This window comes from Aptenodytes patagonicus, chromosome Z (assembly GCF_965638725.1).
Source record: "Aptenodytes patagonicus chromosome Z, bAptPat1.pri.cur, whole genome shotgun sequence".
In the NCBI taxonomy this organism is placed as follows: Eukaryota; Metazoa; Chordata; class Aves; order Sphenisciformes; family Spheniscidae; genus Aptenodytes; species Aptenodytes patagonicus.
The window spans coordinates 9,975,456-9,990,377 of record NC_134982.1 but is presented as its reverse complement, the minus strand read 5'-3'; the positions used below and the strand labels follow the sequence as shown (position 1 = coordinate 9,990,377).

The 14,922-nt window shown below is 40.8% G+C and overlaps 1 protein-coding gene across 5 annotated transcripts in view; it reads left to right on the top strand.

The window, feature by feature from the left end:
• Positions 1 to 308: 308 nt before the first annotated feature.
• LOC143172505 (protein hinderin-like) overlaps positions 309 to 14,922 on the top strand; it is a 190,100-nt gene continuing 175,486 nt past the window's right edge. For all 5 annotated transcript variants that reach the window (XM_076362050.1, XM_076362054.1, XM_076362053.1 and 2 more), the window contains exons 1-4: positions 309 to 368; positions 4,318 to 4,353; positions 6,032 to 6,171; positions 10,878 to 10,972. In XM_076362050.1, the coding sequence (XP_076218165.1) occupies positions 317 to 368; positions 4,318 to 4,353; positions 6,032 to 6,171; positions 10,878 to 10,972 (323 nt within the window). In that variant the 5' untranslated portion in view covers positions 309 to 316. The remainder of the gene's footprint in view (positions 369 to 4,317; positions 4,354 to 6,031; positions 6,172 to 10,877; positions 10,973 to 14,922) is intronic.

Sequence of the window (14,922 nt, the reverse complement as noted above, 5' to 3'; positions counted from 1 at the left end):
CTTCCTCCCACCCTGTAGCCGCGGCTGCGCCGCGAGGTGCGCTGGGAGTAGTAGTTCTCCCGGCCGATGCCTCGGTCAGCCTATGGCGGGCGGGAATCCTGAGGCGGCCTGACGGGAGTGGTAGTTCCGCGGGCGCGCAGTCCCCTCGTCAGCCTGCGCTCGGAGGACTACGGCTCCCAGCACGCCCCTCTCTTCCGCGTGCCGGCCCCGCCGGGCGGCCCCCGGCAGTGGCGAGGCGAAGGCGGCGCGGGCAGCCAATGGGCGGCGAGCGCTGGGGGGCGGTGGGGGGCACTCTGGGAGTGGCGGTTGTTTCAAGATGGCGGAGGTGGCCCCCGGGCCGGGCGGAGGTGTTTACTGGAGTCGGGACAGTATCCTTCCGTAGGGCGGGGGCAGCTCGGGGGTTGGCCCGCGGCGGGGCCTCCGCCCCGGGGCTGTGCCGTGGCGGGGGGGGCCTGGGCGGCCGGCCTCTCGGCGAGGGGGTCGGGGCGGGGGTCGGGGCCCGGGGGGCGGTGTGGAGGGGAGCGGAGCGGAGCGGGGCGGGAGGGTGCTGGCGCGGCAGGCTGTGAGCTGTGTGTGTGTGTGGGTGGCCTCTCACGGCAGGCGACGGGGGCGTCTGCGTCGGGGTTTTGGTGTAGAGAAGGCTGGAGCCGATGCGGGGCTGTGGGACGGGTGGGGTTTTTTGGCCGTGGCGCGGGGGGTCTGGGGGCTCCGCTCGCGAGTGTGGGGGAGCTCGGCCTGGGGAGAGAGGTTGGGCATGCGGCTGCGTGCCGGGAGCGGAGAGTTACGTGGGATTTAAAAGCAAAAGTGGCCGGCAAGAGGAGGGGAGGGTTGGGTGTCCGCCTTCTGCGTGACCTAGCTATGAAGTCGTGGGGGAGGTAAGTATGTATGAAATGGGGGAACTGGGTTCAGGTTATAGAAACGTGCAAGGGAATCAGCAGAGAGAAACTGAGGCTAGAGGCTGAACAGGCAGCAAGAAACAGATGTGTCTTTTGTGACTGGCGACTAAGCTTGACTACAAGCATAATGTTTAGGGTGAGCCTGTGGGGGACCTGGAGGCTGGAAGACTCTATCTGTGAGGGACAAGTGGGAGGCCGTGGTGGCTTCGTCTGCAGAAGACATGCAAGCTCCAGTTGTGGGAGACTACATAGGGCTGGGCACGTAGATGGAGTAGGTGGTGGTTGTGGTGTTGTTGGGTATTCAGCCTGTAAAAGCCTGGCTAGAGAGAGATGTGCTTGCATGGTTCAGAGAACCAGAAGGAGTTGGCATTAATGTTTGGGCTCATGTGACTGAGTTAGAGGCTCAGCTACTTGAAGGCATTAGGGTGGAACTGGTGGTCTGGCCTGGCGGAAATTTAGGAGCTGACAATTTAGCTGTAGGTATGAGGGACTTGAGGCATTGCTGTTGCTCACACTGAGAGTGGGATTCCAGCATCAGCTAGAAGTGATTGAAAAGAAGAGTATGTGTGTGTGCTCTTGTATTTATGTTTGATTGCACACCCACTGGAAAATAGTGCACAAACAAAATGGGCCAACCATCCAATGGACTGTTTAGGGAGCATGTTGTTATGATTTCCCATTTGTGTAAAAAAAAAAAAAAAAAAAAAAAGAAAAAAAAAGAAAAAAAAATTGCCTACGACTTTCTCTGTGACGTGATAGGGTGAAGGTTGGTAGTCACATATCAGATTTGTTGCCACACTGTCACTACTCTGTTCAGTTGTGGAAGCGTTGATGCCATTACAATGACAGTGTGTTTTTATCAATTAACTACTGGGGTGACAGGTTGTTTCCCATTACTAAATAATGGGAAACATTATGAGCCAACATGAGCCCAGCAGTGGCCTCATGCAGCGTGATATTCCGAGGAATGAGTCTCTTCCTGACAGCCATTTCCATTTTACATGTTTTTGCAAGTAGGTAGTGTTGCCTCTGATTTTGGAAAAGTTTAAATATCTGGAAATGCATATGGCACAAGAGCAAATAATAGTGGATGCTTTGAAAAAGGGGGTGGGGGTGGGAAATTGGGGGATTTGGTAATGTTGGTTTAATAGCTTTGGAAAACTGAACTTCTCTCTATAATTGCTGAATAGATACAGCATTGCAAGGCAGATGCACTGTTTCTTGCCATAGGGGAGCCATACAGCATCGTAAGATGTTCAGTTTCTCCGATGCCTGTGATGACTGTCTCTGCTGTCGCCTTGAACATTAGCTGTGGTGGTACAAGGTTTATAATGTGTATAGTCACCTTATTGGGGGTCTTGAGAGGCATGTGGCAGTGGATTAATGTCAAATGGTTGATGCTGGTACTGTCCTCAGTCTTTCACTCTGAGACAAGGACGTTGGACCTGTTTATGAATCAGCTCCTGAGTCACTGCAATTTTCAGTCCAGCTGATTAGGGTAACCTGATCTGACTTTGGTTTATTCTAGTACACTAGGCTGCAGACCTTCATGGGAGAGTGGTCCTGGTAGCTGGGGGGAGTAACAGCAACAGCTTTGACTAATTTTTTCATCTTGCTACTAGGTATCTATCCACAACAGTGCCAATACTGGAGGCAAACTTTGAAAGCTGAATGTTGTTTAAGCAAATCTGTTTTATTTCCTATAGCTGTGGGTTGACACACAGATTAACCATATATCAGTTGAGAAAGCAATTGCGTGTGCTGAAGTTTGTTGTTTCCTGTAGTAGTATGAGTTGAAGACACTCTCCTCAGTGTCCTGCAGATTGCTGTTGCAGTTGTGCTGACACAGCTGTTTGGGCTGGGCTGTGATCCAGACTTCGACTTTTGATCTACTTTGGTGCTTTTTGGAAAGAGGGGACACCGTGCTTTGCTTTCAGAGTTTATTCACCTTCCTCACCTGGTTCATGGCATGACCCCACAATGTGTTGTAACAGCTAGAGGTAGCAGGCTGCAGCTTACAGGTGAGAACAAAAGTGCTTTCAGCGTTTGTAGAGGGAGATGGCTTTGACAGTAGTACTGAGTGAACATACTCCCAAACTAGTGTGAGACTGAGTGATAATTGTTTACAAGTGATAAAGTGGATTGACAAGATCGCAAGTGAGCCTGTGATCAAGCCTTTCCAGTGTGCCAGCTACCAGTTGTGTGATGGATAGTGGGTCTTGATTGGATTTGAAGTTGCTGTCCTCAGGGGGAAGCTTCTAGGTTGTTGCTAATTTTCTCCACCATGTGGTAATTTATTAAATTAAGTTTTAGAGATGGTACTATTGAACTCAAATTTTAGTTAAGGCAAGAGTTTGTATAGGTTAATTGAAATATTTTCACAATTTGACTTTATTGTATGAAGGCAACTGCAAAACTTTAAATGCATTTATCTGTAAACAGTACAGAAATTAGGTAATTGAGTTAATTGGCCAACCTTAGAAGGTTGAGGAAAGTAAAGGGGTATAAACAAAAGATAGTAGAGCAGAATTTTGCGCCCTGTGCTTTTGTTTTTCACTTTAGTATAATGTTAGTTACTTATGTGGGAATAAAAATCTTTACGTTCAGCTAAATGAAACTGTCGCTTTAAGGAAGACACTATAGTTTACACCCTTCCGTGAATTGTGTTGAGTCCTATTTTTAGTGACTTCTAGGAGGCGAGGACTCAAGTTCAGTGACTGCTAACATAGCACAAATAATATTGTGCCCGATCCTTTGTGATTTTTAAGTGCTTTCTGCAGTCAAGTAATTGAATAGTTAAAGCCCTGTGTATTTTGACAGTTCTTGAAATAGCTTTTTTTTTTTAAACTACTTCAGAACAAATCTTTATCTTCTTAAAGAAAATCAGTCCTCAGGCTTTCATCTGTTACTCATCATGTGATGATCAGATGAGAATGACCAACTTCCTTTTGCATTCATCCTCATTTATGTTTCTTAGAATATATTGTACAAAATGTATTTCATCGTAGTATGAATATACACTATTTTGGAATTTGTCTTCCCTACATATCAAGAGGTTTCTTATGTAATGATAACCTGCTCTAATTTAAATAAATATTATTACTTCATTATCTTAGTAATTGCACTTGCAACTGGGACTGGTCCCTGGGATCTTTTGTGAAGGTGACCTCTAAGATAATCTTTACAGGCTGAAAGTTAATGCACAGTGAAGGCGTAATGCTTTTTGTTTTAGCAATCTATGCGCGGTTTGTTTTTTCTAGTCAAGTTTTTCTTGCTTTTGGTGCTCCCGAAGTGTTGCCAGTTTGGTTTTTTATCAACAGTCTTTTAAAATTAAGAGCCAAAATACTTATTTTTATAGTTCTGTTTAAAGGGCCGAGCTTGTTTTCTTTTTGTTTATTACCTTTAACAAAGCCACATGCAGTTTCTGATGAAGAACAGCCAATGGTATCTGTTTCAGGTATGACCTTCTAATAGCTGTAAACAAAGGTTTTTCCTGTGAATGCTAAATTTTGCAATGTCTTTTCAGATATGTTGTTTGTGTACTTAAGTGTGTAAGGTACAGAGTCATCACAAGTTATAATGGGACATACAGGATTATAGCAGAGGGTTTATGCTCTGCTGCTTAGATAAGCATACGGTGTAAGATGAACAGTTTTGGGGGAGTTGTTTTATTGCAGGTACAGCATAGTTTTATCCAATCTGTAAGGAAAGCTGAATTTTTAACGTGGTCTCCAAAGAGTGTTGAAGCATTAGAGATGTTCAGGTCTTTTGTAAATTTTGAAGAGAACAATTAAAATGAAGATTCATTGTGTAAAGAAAAATCAAATTTTTTTTTGATCAGTTCTCTTGACCTTGATTTACTGAGTGCATGCTTGTGTATGTCCCTGGGGAGGAGATAGGTGTTCTTAGTCCCCCTTCAGAATTTTCTAGTTGTTTTAAAACACAACTTTTACAGTGGCACCAGGTCCTGAAAACATATCTGGAGATGATTAACTCTGGTAAAATTGTGTATATGTCCACAGTATGGCCAGCAGTTATAAATTTTGAGGAATCCTACTCTCTAGGTTTGGAGTAGCATGGTTACCCTTCAAAACTACTGGCCAAACAGCTCTATTAAAAATCTCTCTGCGTGTTTTGTAGCTAGTATAGTTCAAGCCAGGTGATGTCAGATCGCTATACTCTGTGCCTTGGAAAGAAAGCAGCGATCCTAAATGATGGAAATGGATTCAGTCTGGGAAATATTCTTCCACTGCTATGGAAGAGAATTTCAGAAACAGTGTTTTCCCTTGTGTACGAGCGTGGAGATGTTAAAGCTTATGATTTAGTTCTTTCACTTGAATTGCTGGCATACTTCTGAAATTCATTACTCAAATAAATGTAATCTATCTGCTAGTATAAAATCAATATTTTTTTGTTCAAAACTTTTTGCACTTCTGAACAGTCAAAACTCAAACCTTGAGACAGTACCAAGAAGCTATTGGCTTTCATCTGGCTCTGGGATGTTTTAGTGTTAGTGTTGGGACTTTATAATTGCAGCACCAGGATTTTCAGTGCTTTAATGTTGTTACTGTTGGTAGGGGTGAAATAATTCTAATTATGGCAGGAAGCTTTTCACAGATGATCTGTGGAGTGTGCACGGCAGTGTTACCTTACTGATATGCCTGGTCCTGAAAGGAACAATCAGTTAGCCCGAGCAATCAGTAGGCTGGCTGTATAACAGAAAAAAGTTATATTTTATTATACAAGTGGTACTTTTAACAGCATTACTGCTGCTTGGTTCCTCATTGTCTTTGAGTGTTAAAGCAGAAGCTCAATTTTGTGCTTTTGCATCTTAAACAAACACAGGTTTTTGTATTGAACCTCAGTCAGAAGACAGCATGTACATTTCAGAATTTACTTTGATGTTCATGTGGCTGGGTGCACTTCAGTGCCATGCATCTCTTTTTCTGCTGATATGTTCATCTCAATAAAATTTTGTATGGAATGAGAGGCTGCAAACATATACCCAAAATGCTCATTCTTTTCAAAAAGAGCTTCTGAGGCAAGGGTGCCTTTGTGGAAGTCCTGTTGTAGGAGGCAAGAGAAGGGTCCCTTTTGACTTTATAATCTGTGTTCTGTTTGTCTTTCACCTACAGGAGTGTCTACAAAAGGAAATCTAAGAACAAGGAATTTGCCAAAATCTAAAAAGAGTGAAACTGAGCTAAAGGTGCCTGTAGCTGTTGCTTCTGTTTCTGTGGATCCTGTTAGAAGCACAGGAGACCTGACAGGGCAGCAGGTAAGTAAAGGCAAATGTTTCTTGCTCTTAAGCGTGCACATAGAAAAATGGCAGGAAACCTTTAGATTGAAACCTTTTAACAGTTTTAGAGTACTATTATTTTTGCAATCTCTTACACTTTTTGCCCACTTACATGGTGGCTTTCTGGCAAAAACCGCTTTTCCACTGAGATCGCTTGCCCACCTAAGGAGAACAAAGTCTGAACGTGCTAATATATGTAAATGGTATGTAAATTGGGCTATGTAAAACAGATTATATACATTTCTATGTGTGTGTACAGAGAGAAAGTGAGTGTAGCTTTGAGTAGCCCCTAATCTGTATGTTACTAGCCAAACACGCAAGAAGTTGTGTTTCAGTCTATTCCATTTCATTGCTCTACCCATATCACTTAGAAACAAGACTTGTAAAATTCTTTTCAGAGACCTTTTTGCTGTGGCTGCTCATGTTAGTAGGGTAAAATCACTCTGTGTTTGATAGTAAAAGTTACAAATGCATCTGAGCAGTAGGAGTAGCTTTGTCAGTTGACATTATCTTTGGCTCTGCTTTGAATTGTCTGGTCTACTCCTGTGACAATAGGTGACGCTTTTCCTACAGTTTATTGCATTAGAAATTTCAAAGCAGTGGGCTTTCCTTTGGAAGGTTATTCTGTATTTTGGTAGGTCTTGTGATATTCAGAAATCTGTTGAGAGATGCCATTTTTCTAACATGATTTGTATAGTACGGTGACTATGTAAGTCATTTGAGTACTGTTAAGTCTCTTACCTAGTAGTCATCTTGGGCAAGTCTGTAAGTCACTAGGGTTTGGTATCGTCCCACTTACAGGCAGAACCTAAAATTTTTGACTGCTGCTGAATCACTGTTGTGTTATCACGCAGTTAAATCTTGTTCTTCGTCTGGGCCAAGATGTCCTTCTCTGTCTTCTGTGTGCTGAGTAAATGCCGTGTGCCTCACATGTACGTTCAAAACTCTGATGTGAAGACAGATCACTCAATTCTCATTGCTTTGGCAGTGTCATTGCCCTTCGAATCCTTCAGCATGACACTCTAATAACTAGTATTCATTTTTAGGGCCCATCCTGGACTTGTCTCTTTCCATTTCTCTGTTTATCAGTACTTGCTTTTAGGAGGCTGGTATGTAACTACCACTTTGCAAAAGCTGCTGTTAAGTCACATGCAGAGACATTTCATAAATAGCTGCCATTATGCAGAATCTTTATGTAGAAGCATCTCTTCATAAGTATCTACAAGCCTGCTGCCTCATAGATGCCTTCATATGTCACTTTAAAATCTGTTTTGTTGTATTGTGTGTTGTTTGCATTACTTTGCATTGTTTTGAGAATTTTTACTTCTTTTTCCCCATGAGAGCTGTTCGGGTAGAAATGGGCTTTGTTCTTTTTATACAATGCCTAACACACCAAATCTTGATTTGAGATTTTTGCTTTTATAATATTGACAATAAAATGGGTTCAAAGCTTTTTCTCTTTTCTGTCTTTTTTAACCTGTTTTTTTCTTACCTTGCCAAATCCTCATGGAAACTTCGTGCTCTAACTTGGAAGATAAGCTCTGAATTACTTAAAACAAACAGAACAAATACATTTTACTTGTTATGGAAGAGGAAGGTTTCACAAAGTTTTTTTGCAAGGAGTTTTCATCACCAACAGAACTAATTTTCTTCAAGGTGGTGTGTACGTCTCTAGGGAGAACTGATCGCTTTACTTTAACATACTTTACACTGTTGTACTGGTAGTTCGCTCACCATTACAATTTACCAGAATCCTCTTGTGAAGAGAATGGATTGAGTTTTGCTCTAATATGAATCTTGGCAGAACTGATTTACCTTTTCTTCATTCAGATAGACTTCACTACCACAAAGGAGGATGAGAGTTTTGGAGAAGACTTCAAAAAGATCTTGCTAGCTCTGGAGCTTTTCTGGTACTTCTAATAAATCAGTGGTTTGCTATACTGGCCTTGACCAAAATTTCCCATCTTCCTGCTTCCAATTTGACAGAAGCTGTTGTCGTCTCTCATGCAGATTGTCGTCTTCCAAGGTGTGATTTATAAAGGGAGAGAACCTTCCATTTACGTTCTCTCATGGAACGTTTAAAAATCCTATTTTTAGGATTCATGTACGTTTGATGCAGAAAATACTGAGTTACAAAACTGTGTTCTACCCTGAGCTGTGTAGAAAGGACAGAAATCTGGAAAAAGGAGACTATACAGTCTTGGCCCATATCTCATTTATAATCTTGTTTTGATGGTGGAGCTGTTGCTGTGCATAATTCCACAGCTTCATTTTGACATGTGTTATGGTACAAGCCTGCCTTTGAGAATTTTTTGTGTGCCATTGTCCTGGTTTCAGCAGGGATAGAGTTAATTTTCTTCCTAGTAGCTGGTACGGTGCTGTGGTTTGGATTTAGGATGAGAACAATGTTGGTAACACACTGATGTTTTAGTTGTTGCTGAGTTGTCGCTGAGCAGTGCTTACACTAGTCAAGGAGTTTTCAGCTTCCCATGCTCTGCCGACTGAGAAGGCTGGAGGTGCACAAGAAGCTGGGAGGGGGCACAGGGGGGCACAGCTGACCCAAACTGGCCAAAGGGACGTTCCGTACCATGTGATGTCATGCTCAGTATATAAACTGGGGAAAGCTGGCCGGGGGGGGGGGTGGCCGCTGCTCGGGGACTGGCTGGGCATCGGTTGGTGGGTGGTGAGCAATTGCATCGTGCATCACTTGCTTTGTATATTCTGTTATTATTATTTCAATTATTAAACTGTTCTTATCTCAACCCATGAGTTTTCTCACTCTTTTACTCTTCCGATTCTCTCCCCCATCCCACCGGGGCGGGGGGAGAGTGAGCGAATGGCTGTGTGGTGTTCAGTTGCCGGCTGAGGTTAAACCATGACAGCCATCTGCCCATACCTGTGGGTGATACAAAAAAGCACAGACTAACTTTTCAGATTTTCTTCTTCATCCCACAGATGTTTGTCTGACAGTATGTACATAGGTTTGGGTAATAGCTTGAGGTACCTTCAGTTAAAATCTCTTTCACTAATGTGATCAAACTTCTGCCTCTTTTTTGAGTGAAAAATGTCCTGTAACTTTTTATTTTTCTTAAAGAAGTTACATCATTTAGCTGCTAAAAAAAAATCATTTTCAGATGCTTTTAGCATGGGAAATGGAAATCCTTCAACCATATGTTTAGTTGAAGTTAAATTCAGTTAAGTTAAAGACATTCTCTCTTCATTTGTGTGACTGCAAATAGCATATGTTTGGGAAGGAAACTGTGAAATCAAATGTCCCCTTGAAAAGCCCTGAAGTCTAATTTGCCTTGTGAAACTCCATTTATTTTATATTTTTTTGAGGAAAACACATTGAAATTAAAATAAGTGTATTGAAGGGTCAGGTTGGTATAACATGAATCTGTATAAAATCATCACTTCTTTCAAAAGTGACATAGTCCTTTAATTGTTTCAAACAACTGTTCAAGAAGCAATTAGCTAAGAATGGAAGGGGGCACTTCCTCTCTGATGTGTGTAGGTCAGCTGCCATTACTGCTAATGAGGGGAGAGAAGCCCAGTGTTTGCTTTATATGCGCAGAGGTTGTTCTGTGCTGTATTGTGTTAACTTGGCCAAACTGCAAGGCATTTGGTAGTGTTCTTGTATCTCATGTTAAGCACTGTATGCGCTCAGGGAGGTTTGTAATGTTTGTAGGTTTGTAAAAGTCTAAACTGAAAATAACTAAGTCAGATTAAGTGGAAATATTTAACTTGCCGAGATCTTGGACAGAACAGCATAGCTCTTATTGCGGCTTTCATCTTGGGATTCTTATTTTGTGCTTATTGCTAGCACTGGACAACTGAGTCACTGATAACAGAAATTTTTGATAAATAAAAACAATTTAGAACTTAGAACTGTTTCCTGCTTGGAAACACCCAAAATCGGTAATGACAATAACCACAATAATACAAGGGACTGTTGCAAACACGAACAGCAATATGCCCTCTGGTGGACATGGATAACAAATACTGCAGTTCTCAGTGTGATAAAGGAATGCATTAAAAGAACTGAAGTACTGGAATATGTTGAAGGTTTGTTTTGAGAAGGAGTAGTAAGTACAAAGGTAGGAAAGAAGTGGTTAAAAACAAATGATAGTGACGTGTGAAAGGGTGTGTACTTTTCTGTGTATTTTTTAATAGGATTTTTAAAGGATTTTTTTAAATCCTTTGAAATCAGGACCTACCTTCTGCTAACGATATATTGCATGCCTTTTTTGCTGTTTTGTATGCTGTGGTCATAAACGCTAAGGCGGAATGTTTTTTTCTTACTCTTTATTTTAGGATCCTAATATAAAGAAGTTTGAACTTGGATTTTCATATTGCTGCACTAGATTTCCAAGTCATAAGAACCTACTGCTCTTTACCTAGTATGAATCAATGAATAGTGTGTCTTTAAAACTTTACCCAACATGTTTAGTATTGAAGCTAGCAGCTTGCATTTGAATTACAAGTCTCTTAAAAGAATTCTCCACAATTTGGTAATTTGTTTCACTGAACTGGACTTATGTTTTAAAAAATATGTATTTTATTTCCAGTTGGAGTTTGTCTACTTTCAACTTCTAATTATGAGGTCTTGAAATGCTTTTAATATCTTATGAAATATTTGTTCTCCTTTAAAGATTACTTTCTAAAATGTTACTTTAAATTTTCAGGTCACTAATGAAGGAGGAATGAAGAGTGCTTCTTTAAAAGATTTGTGTCCTGAGGACAAGAGACGCATTGCAAACTTAATTAAAGAACTTGCCAGGTAAGAATAAGTGTCACCTGAAAATGCATTATGTTTAAGGAGAGTCATTCCTCTAATTAACATCAAGCAATGTAGAACTGCGTTATAGAACTGAGTATTTGTATAAGGCAATTTTTCTTGCTGGAAGAGGTATGAACAGTGAAGCAGCCTGATCGGTTTTTCCTTGCTTCCTGACCCAAATTCCCCTAAACATATTGAAAACAAGGGCCAAAGTTTTGTGACCTGCAGTAGTTCATTCATATAAACCTAGTCACAGGGCTAGGGTTTTGTTTGCTGCTTGTATCCTGTGCTTTAAATAAACACATGTTGTCTTTTGGAAATGACAGACTTTGTTGATATGAAACTTCTAGTGCTTACTTGTCAGGGGTAAGCTTTTATATGGAATGCCACATTAAAGGTGGATTGGTGATGTCATGGCTGAAACATGTTAATCAGTATTTGCCCGTGTTTGCACATGTAGAGCAATAAAGAGTCCAGTGTAATTTTAACTTACCTAGCCAAACTTTCTTTTGCTTTGATTAATTTCTTCCAGTTCTCCCTATTCTTTGAAAGGAGAGGCAGAAATAGTGCAAGTTTCACAGCTTTAGCAAAAGTTTTTTTCGAAGTTTCATTCCAGTGCTAGTCGCATTCATGAAGATAAATGATGTGAAAACCAGGTTGAATTTGAGTGAGGAGATTTTTCTCCCCCTCTGTGTCCCTAACGCTTCAGAATCTCTGGGAATCTGCTTCTTACATAGTGGCTGTAAACTTGAGAAGGAGCACGTGGGACTTTGGCAGGCTTTCTCACGACACCAGAGGGGAAAGTCTTGTGAGATGATCTCAGGTCCTTTGGGCTAAAAGTTAGTGTCCACACTAAGAATTTATAAAGGCAAAGGTTTTCTAGAACAAAATGCAAGTTCTCAGGTATTAATGAAATGCTTTTTGCCATAGATTTCATATTTCTGTGCAATAATTGGCAAGCATTACTGTCCTTTTTATATAGGAAGATCTGGGCAGAGAAATTAAGTTACTTGCTCAAGGTCATGCAATGAGTCTCTGGTGCAGATAGGAATATTTTCTCTGTGATTATCCTCATCCAGTGAACCATTTTGTCTGCTAATAATTTGTACCAATATAGGATTTCTTGCTATACAGTATTTCAGTAATTTCTGAAGTTCTTCATGCTTACAACTCTATTTTATCCTACCTCATGTGTTAGAAAATGTCTAGTTAAGGCTGTCATAAAGAGTAGATTGCTGGGAAGCTTGGTTACAAATTGTCAGATGTTGGAGCTATTCGGACACTGTTGCCACTGTTGATATATAGAGGTATATTCTAATATTAAAAAAACCCTTTTATTACATTGTTCCTCATAATACACTGCTCCCTAGTGAATAGTAGTACACTAACTCATTTGAGCATGGGATTCTTCTTAAATCTCAGATGCTGTGATTTTTCCCTGAGGACAGTTTGATATTTCTGCCTGACATTTCTTTGAAGAAAAATAGAAGGTGCAGCAACATTAATTTTGAAAAGTAAAATCAGTGGAACACTATTATTTTATACTTAGTTCTCTTTTATTTTTAAACTTAATCATATTTTTATTGAATGTAATTAAAAGTCCTTTGCAGAGTAATAGGGAAGTTGAACTTTAATTCCGCTCACCTCGTCACTTTTTTAAAACTCTCCATAATTTTCATCCCTAGTTGTGCAATGATGGAGGGTTTTTACATGCAGTAGAACATTCTTTGCTATTTCAGAGAAGAAAAAGAACCAGCAGAATACTGAAAGTTTTCCAGGAAGACTGTCCTGCAGTAAATAATTGGAAAAATAAAGATCTCACTTGACCAGAGCTATACTTCACTGTTCTTTATTTTGCTACTATTTATCAGTGAAAATGATGGTAGTTCGGACTAATTCTTGCATGTTTATTGCGGGATGGTGGACAGAAATAGATTGCTCAATAACTGTCTTCATGAAGACAGTTTTAAAGTGGTAAAATTCTGTCTGCATGGAAACCAGTAGCAAAATATGATTAACTCCTGGGGCTTGAATTTCAACCAAGTCTTGCTTGAGCAGTTCAGGATATTGGTCTTTCCCCTGAATTTTGCGACTGCAGATGGAGAGCTAACGTACTTTTCTTTCTCTTCCTATTCTTAATTCTCTTCCTGCAACGTTCATTCCCAGTGTGCTTTGGAACATTGGGAAGGTGTGTGCCTGTGCATTAGCTAATATGCTGCAGGGAGAGACTTTGTCTTGGTGTGAGTAAATTCTAATGCTGACTATATTATTTTCCTTTCCTTTGAGGAAATCAGTTACTGGCCTGTAATGCTCTGCTGCTGGGGATTCCAGTGGCTGACATCACGTTAGCTGTTAGGGACAGCTTTATGAAATTGAATTTTGAGACAGGGTTGAAAGAAAGGACTGAGCTGTATCCTTTCTAATTCTCGTTTCTAGGCTAAATAATCTTAGTTTTTGCTCTGTGCTGCCACCTGTAAATCTAACCATTATTTTGCCTTTCTTTGAACATACCCAGTCTATCTTCCCTCTTCAGATGAAAATAGAGAGGCAAACTGGATCCAAAGTTTAAGACTTGAATGTTGTAAATTTGAATTTTTTTTTTGTTGTGTCAGCAGATTCTTTTCAAATTGTTTTTGTAGGGGAATTTCTGAGTAGAATGAGTCACGCCCATGAATGCCAAAGTGCTTTGTGAGTAAATACGAAATTCTTGAGTGTGATCAGCCATTATTTTCAAAAAGCACCAGCATGCACCTTCCTGTTTTCAGCAAGGTGCTGCTGGTGTGGTGGTGAAAGTGGCAGGCACAGAAAGAATAAATTTTAGCTCTCCCTATGAGCAGAGTCCTTTTAAGAGGCAAAAAAGACTTTGAGCTTTCATTACTGCAGGCTACTCCTGAAGCAGTCATCAACTTACGTAATGAAATGAGCAGTGACACGGTGAAGATGCTGAAAGATCCCTACCCTCGTACTCTGCGCCAATGTCAGGGCACATTAGGCTCTTCCAAGAGGGACCAGCGCAAGGTCCCCTGGGACCTAGCCAGTTGACTGTTGAGCCTTAAGGATTTGCTGGACACCACACTGAGAATGGTTACAAAGTGTTCTGGAGTGAAATACTTTAAGTGATATGCAGGTTTTGAAAGCTCTCTCTGTCTCAGCATTTGGCTAAATAAAGAGGGTCATAGCTTGCTTTGCAGAGAGAGTGTGTGTGTGTGTGCGCACTTGCAAGCATTCACCTCACTTCTAACTGATATATAGCCATAATACTGTGACTTCCTGGCTCCTACTGTGACATGTACATCATAAATACTTCTTCCCTGCCTGCACAGTTCACATATGCCTGTACAGCTCATATATGCAATTTGCTTTTGAGTGAACAGAGGCATTGACTAAGTGATGTAGAATGGTTCATGAAAGTTTAATTTTTGCTTATAGTGGTGAGAATTGCTATCTAACTGCTTTGTATTCTTTCTTTCTTCAGATAAGATAACAGGGAGCCAGCTTTCTCCATGATTGTCTTTGCAAACAAATCTTCCAAACCAATTTAGGTAGAAAGGTATCATAATGCCCTTATCCACCCAAGGAAGGGAGCGATTGCCTTTTTCAAATGAGATACAGGATCATTTTTGCTATCAGATTAGTGTGTTTCTGGCAAAGACCACTGGCATGCCCAGAATGACTTGTACCCGGCAGCTAGTAAAATGGCCTTCAGACAGTCCTGTGTTCCTTATTGAGAAAATGCTTCCTCCTTTCCAAGACCTTGGATTCCTAAATCCTTTGTAGGGTGCTGGCAGTCTGGGATGCTAGTCTTTTCTACTGGCATTGCTTTATGTGGACTTTTTATCCTGATATGAAGATGAAATTGACCAACTAAAATTGAAATTTTTCCAACAAAAGGTGAAAATGGGAATCAAAACAGAAGGTTAATTTGGTTACAGAACTGGAAACCATTACAA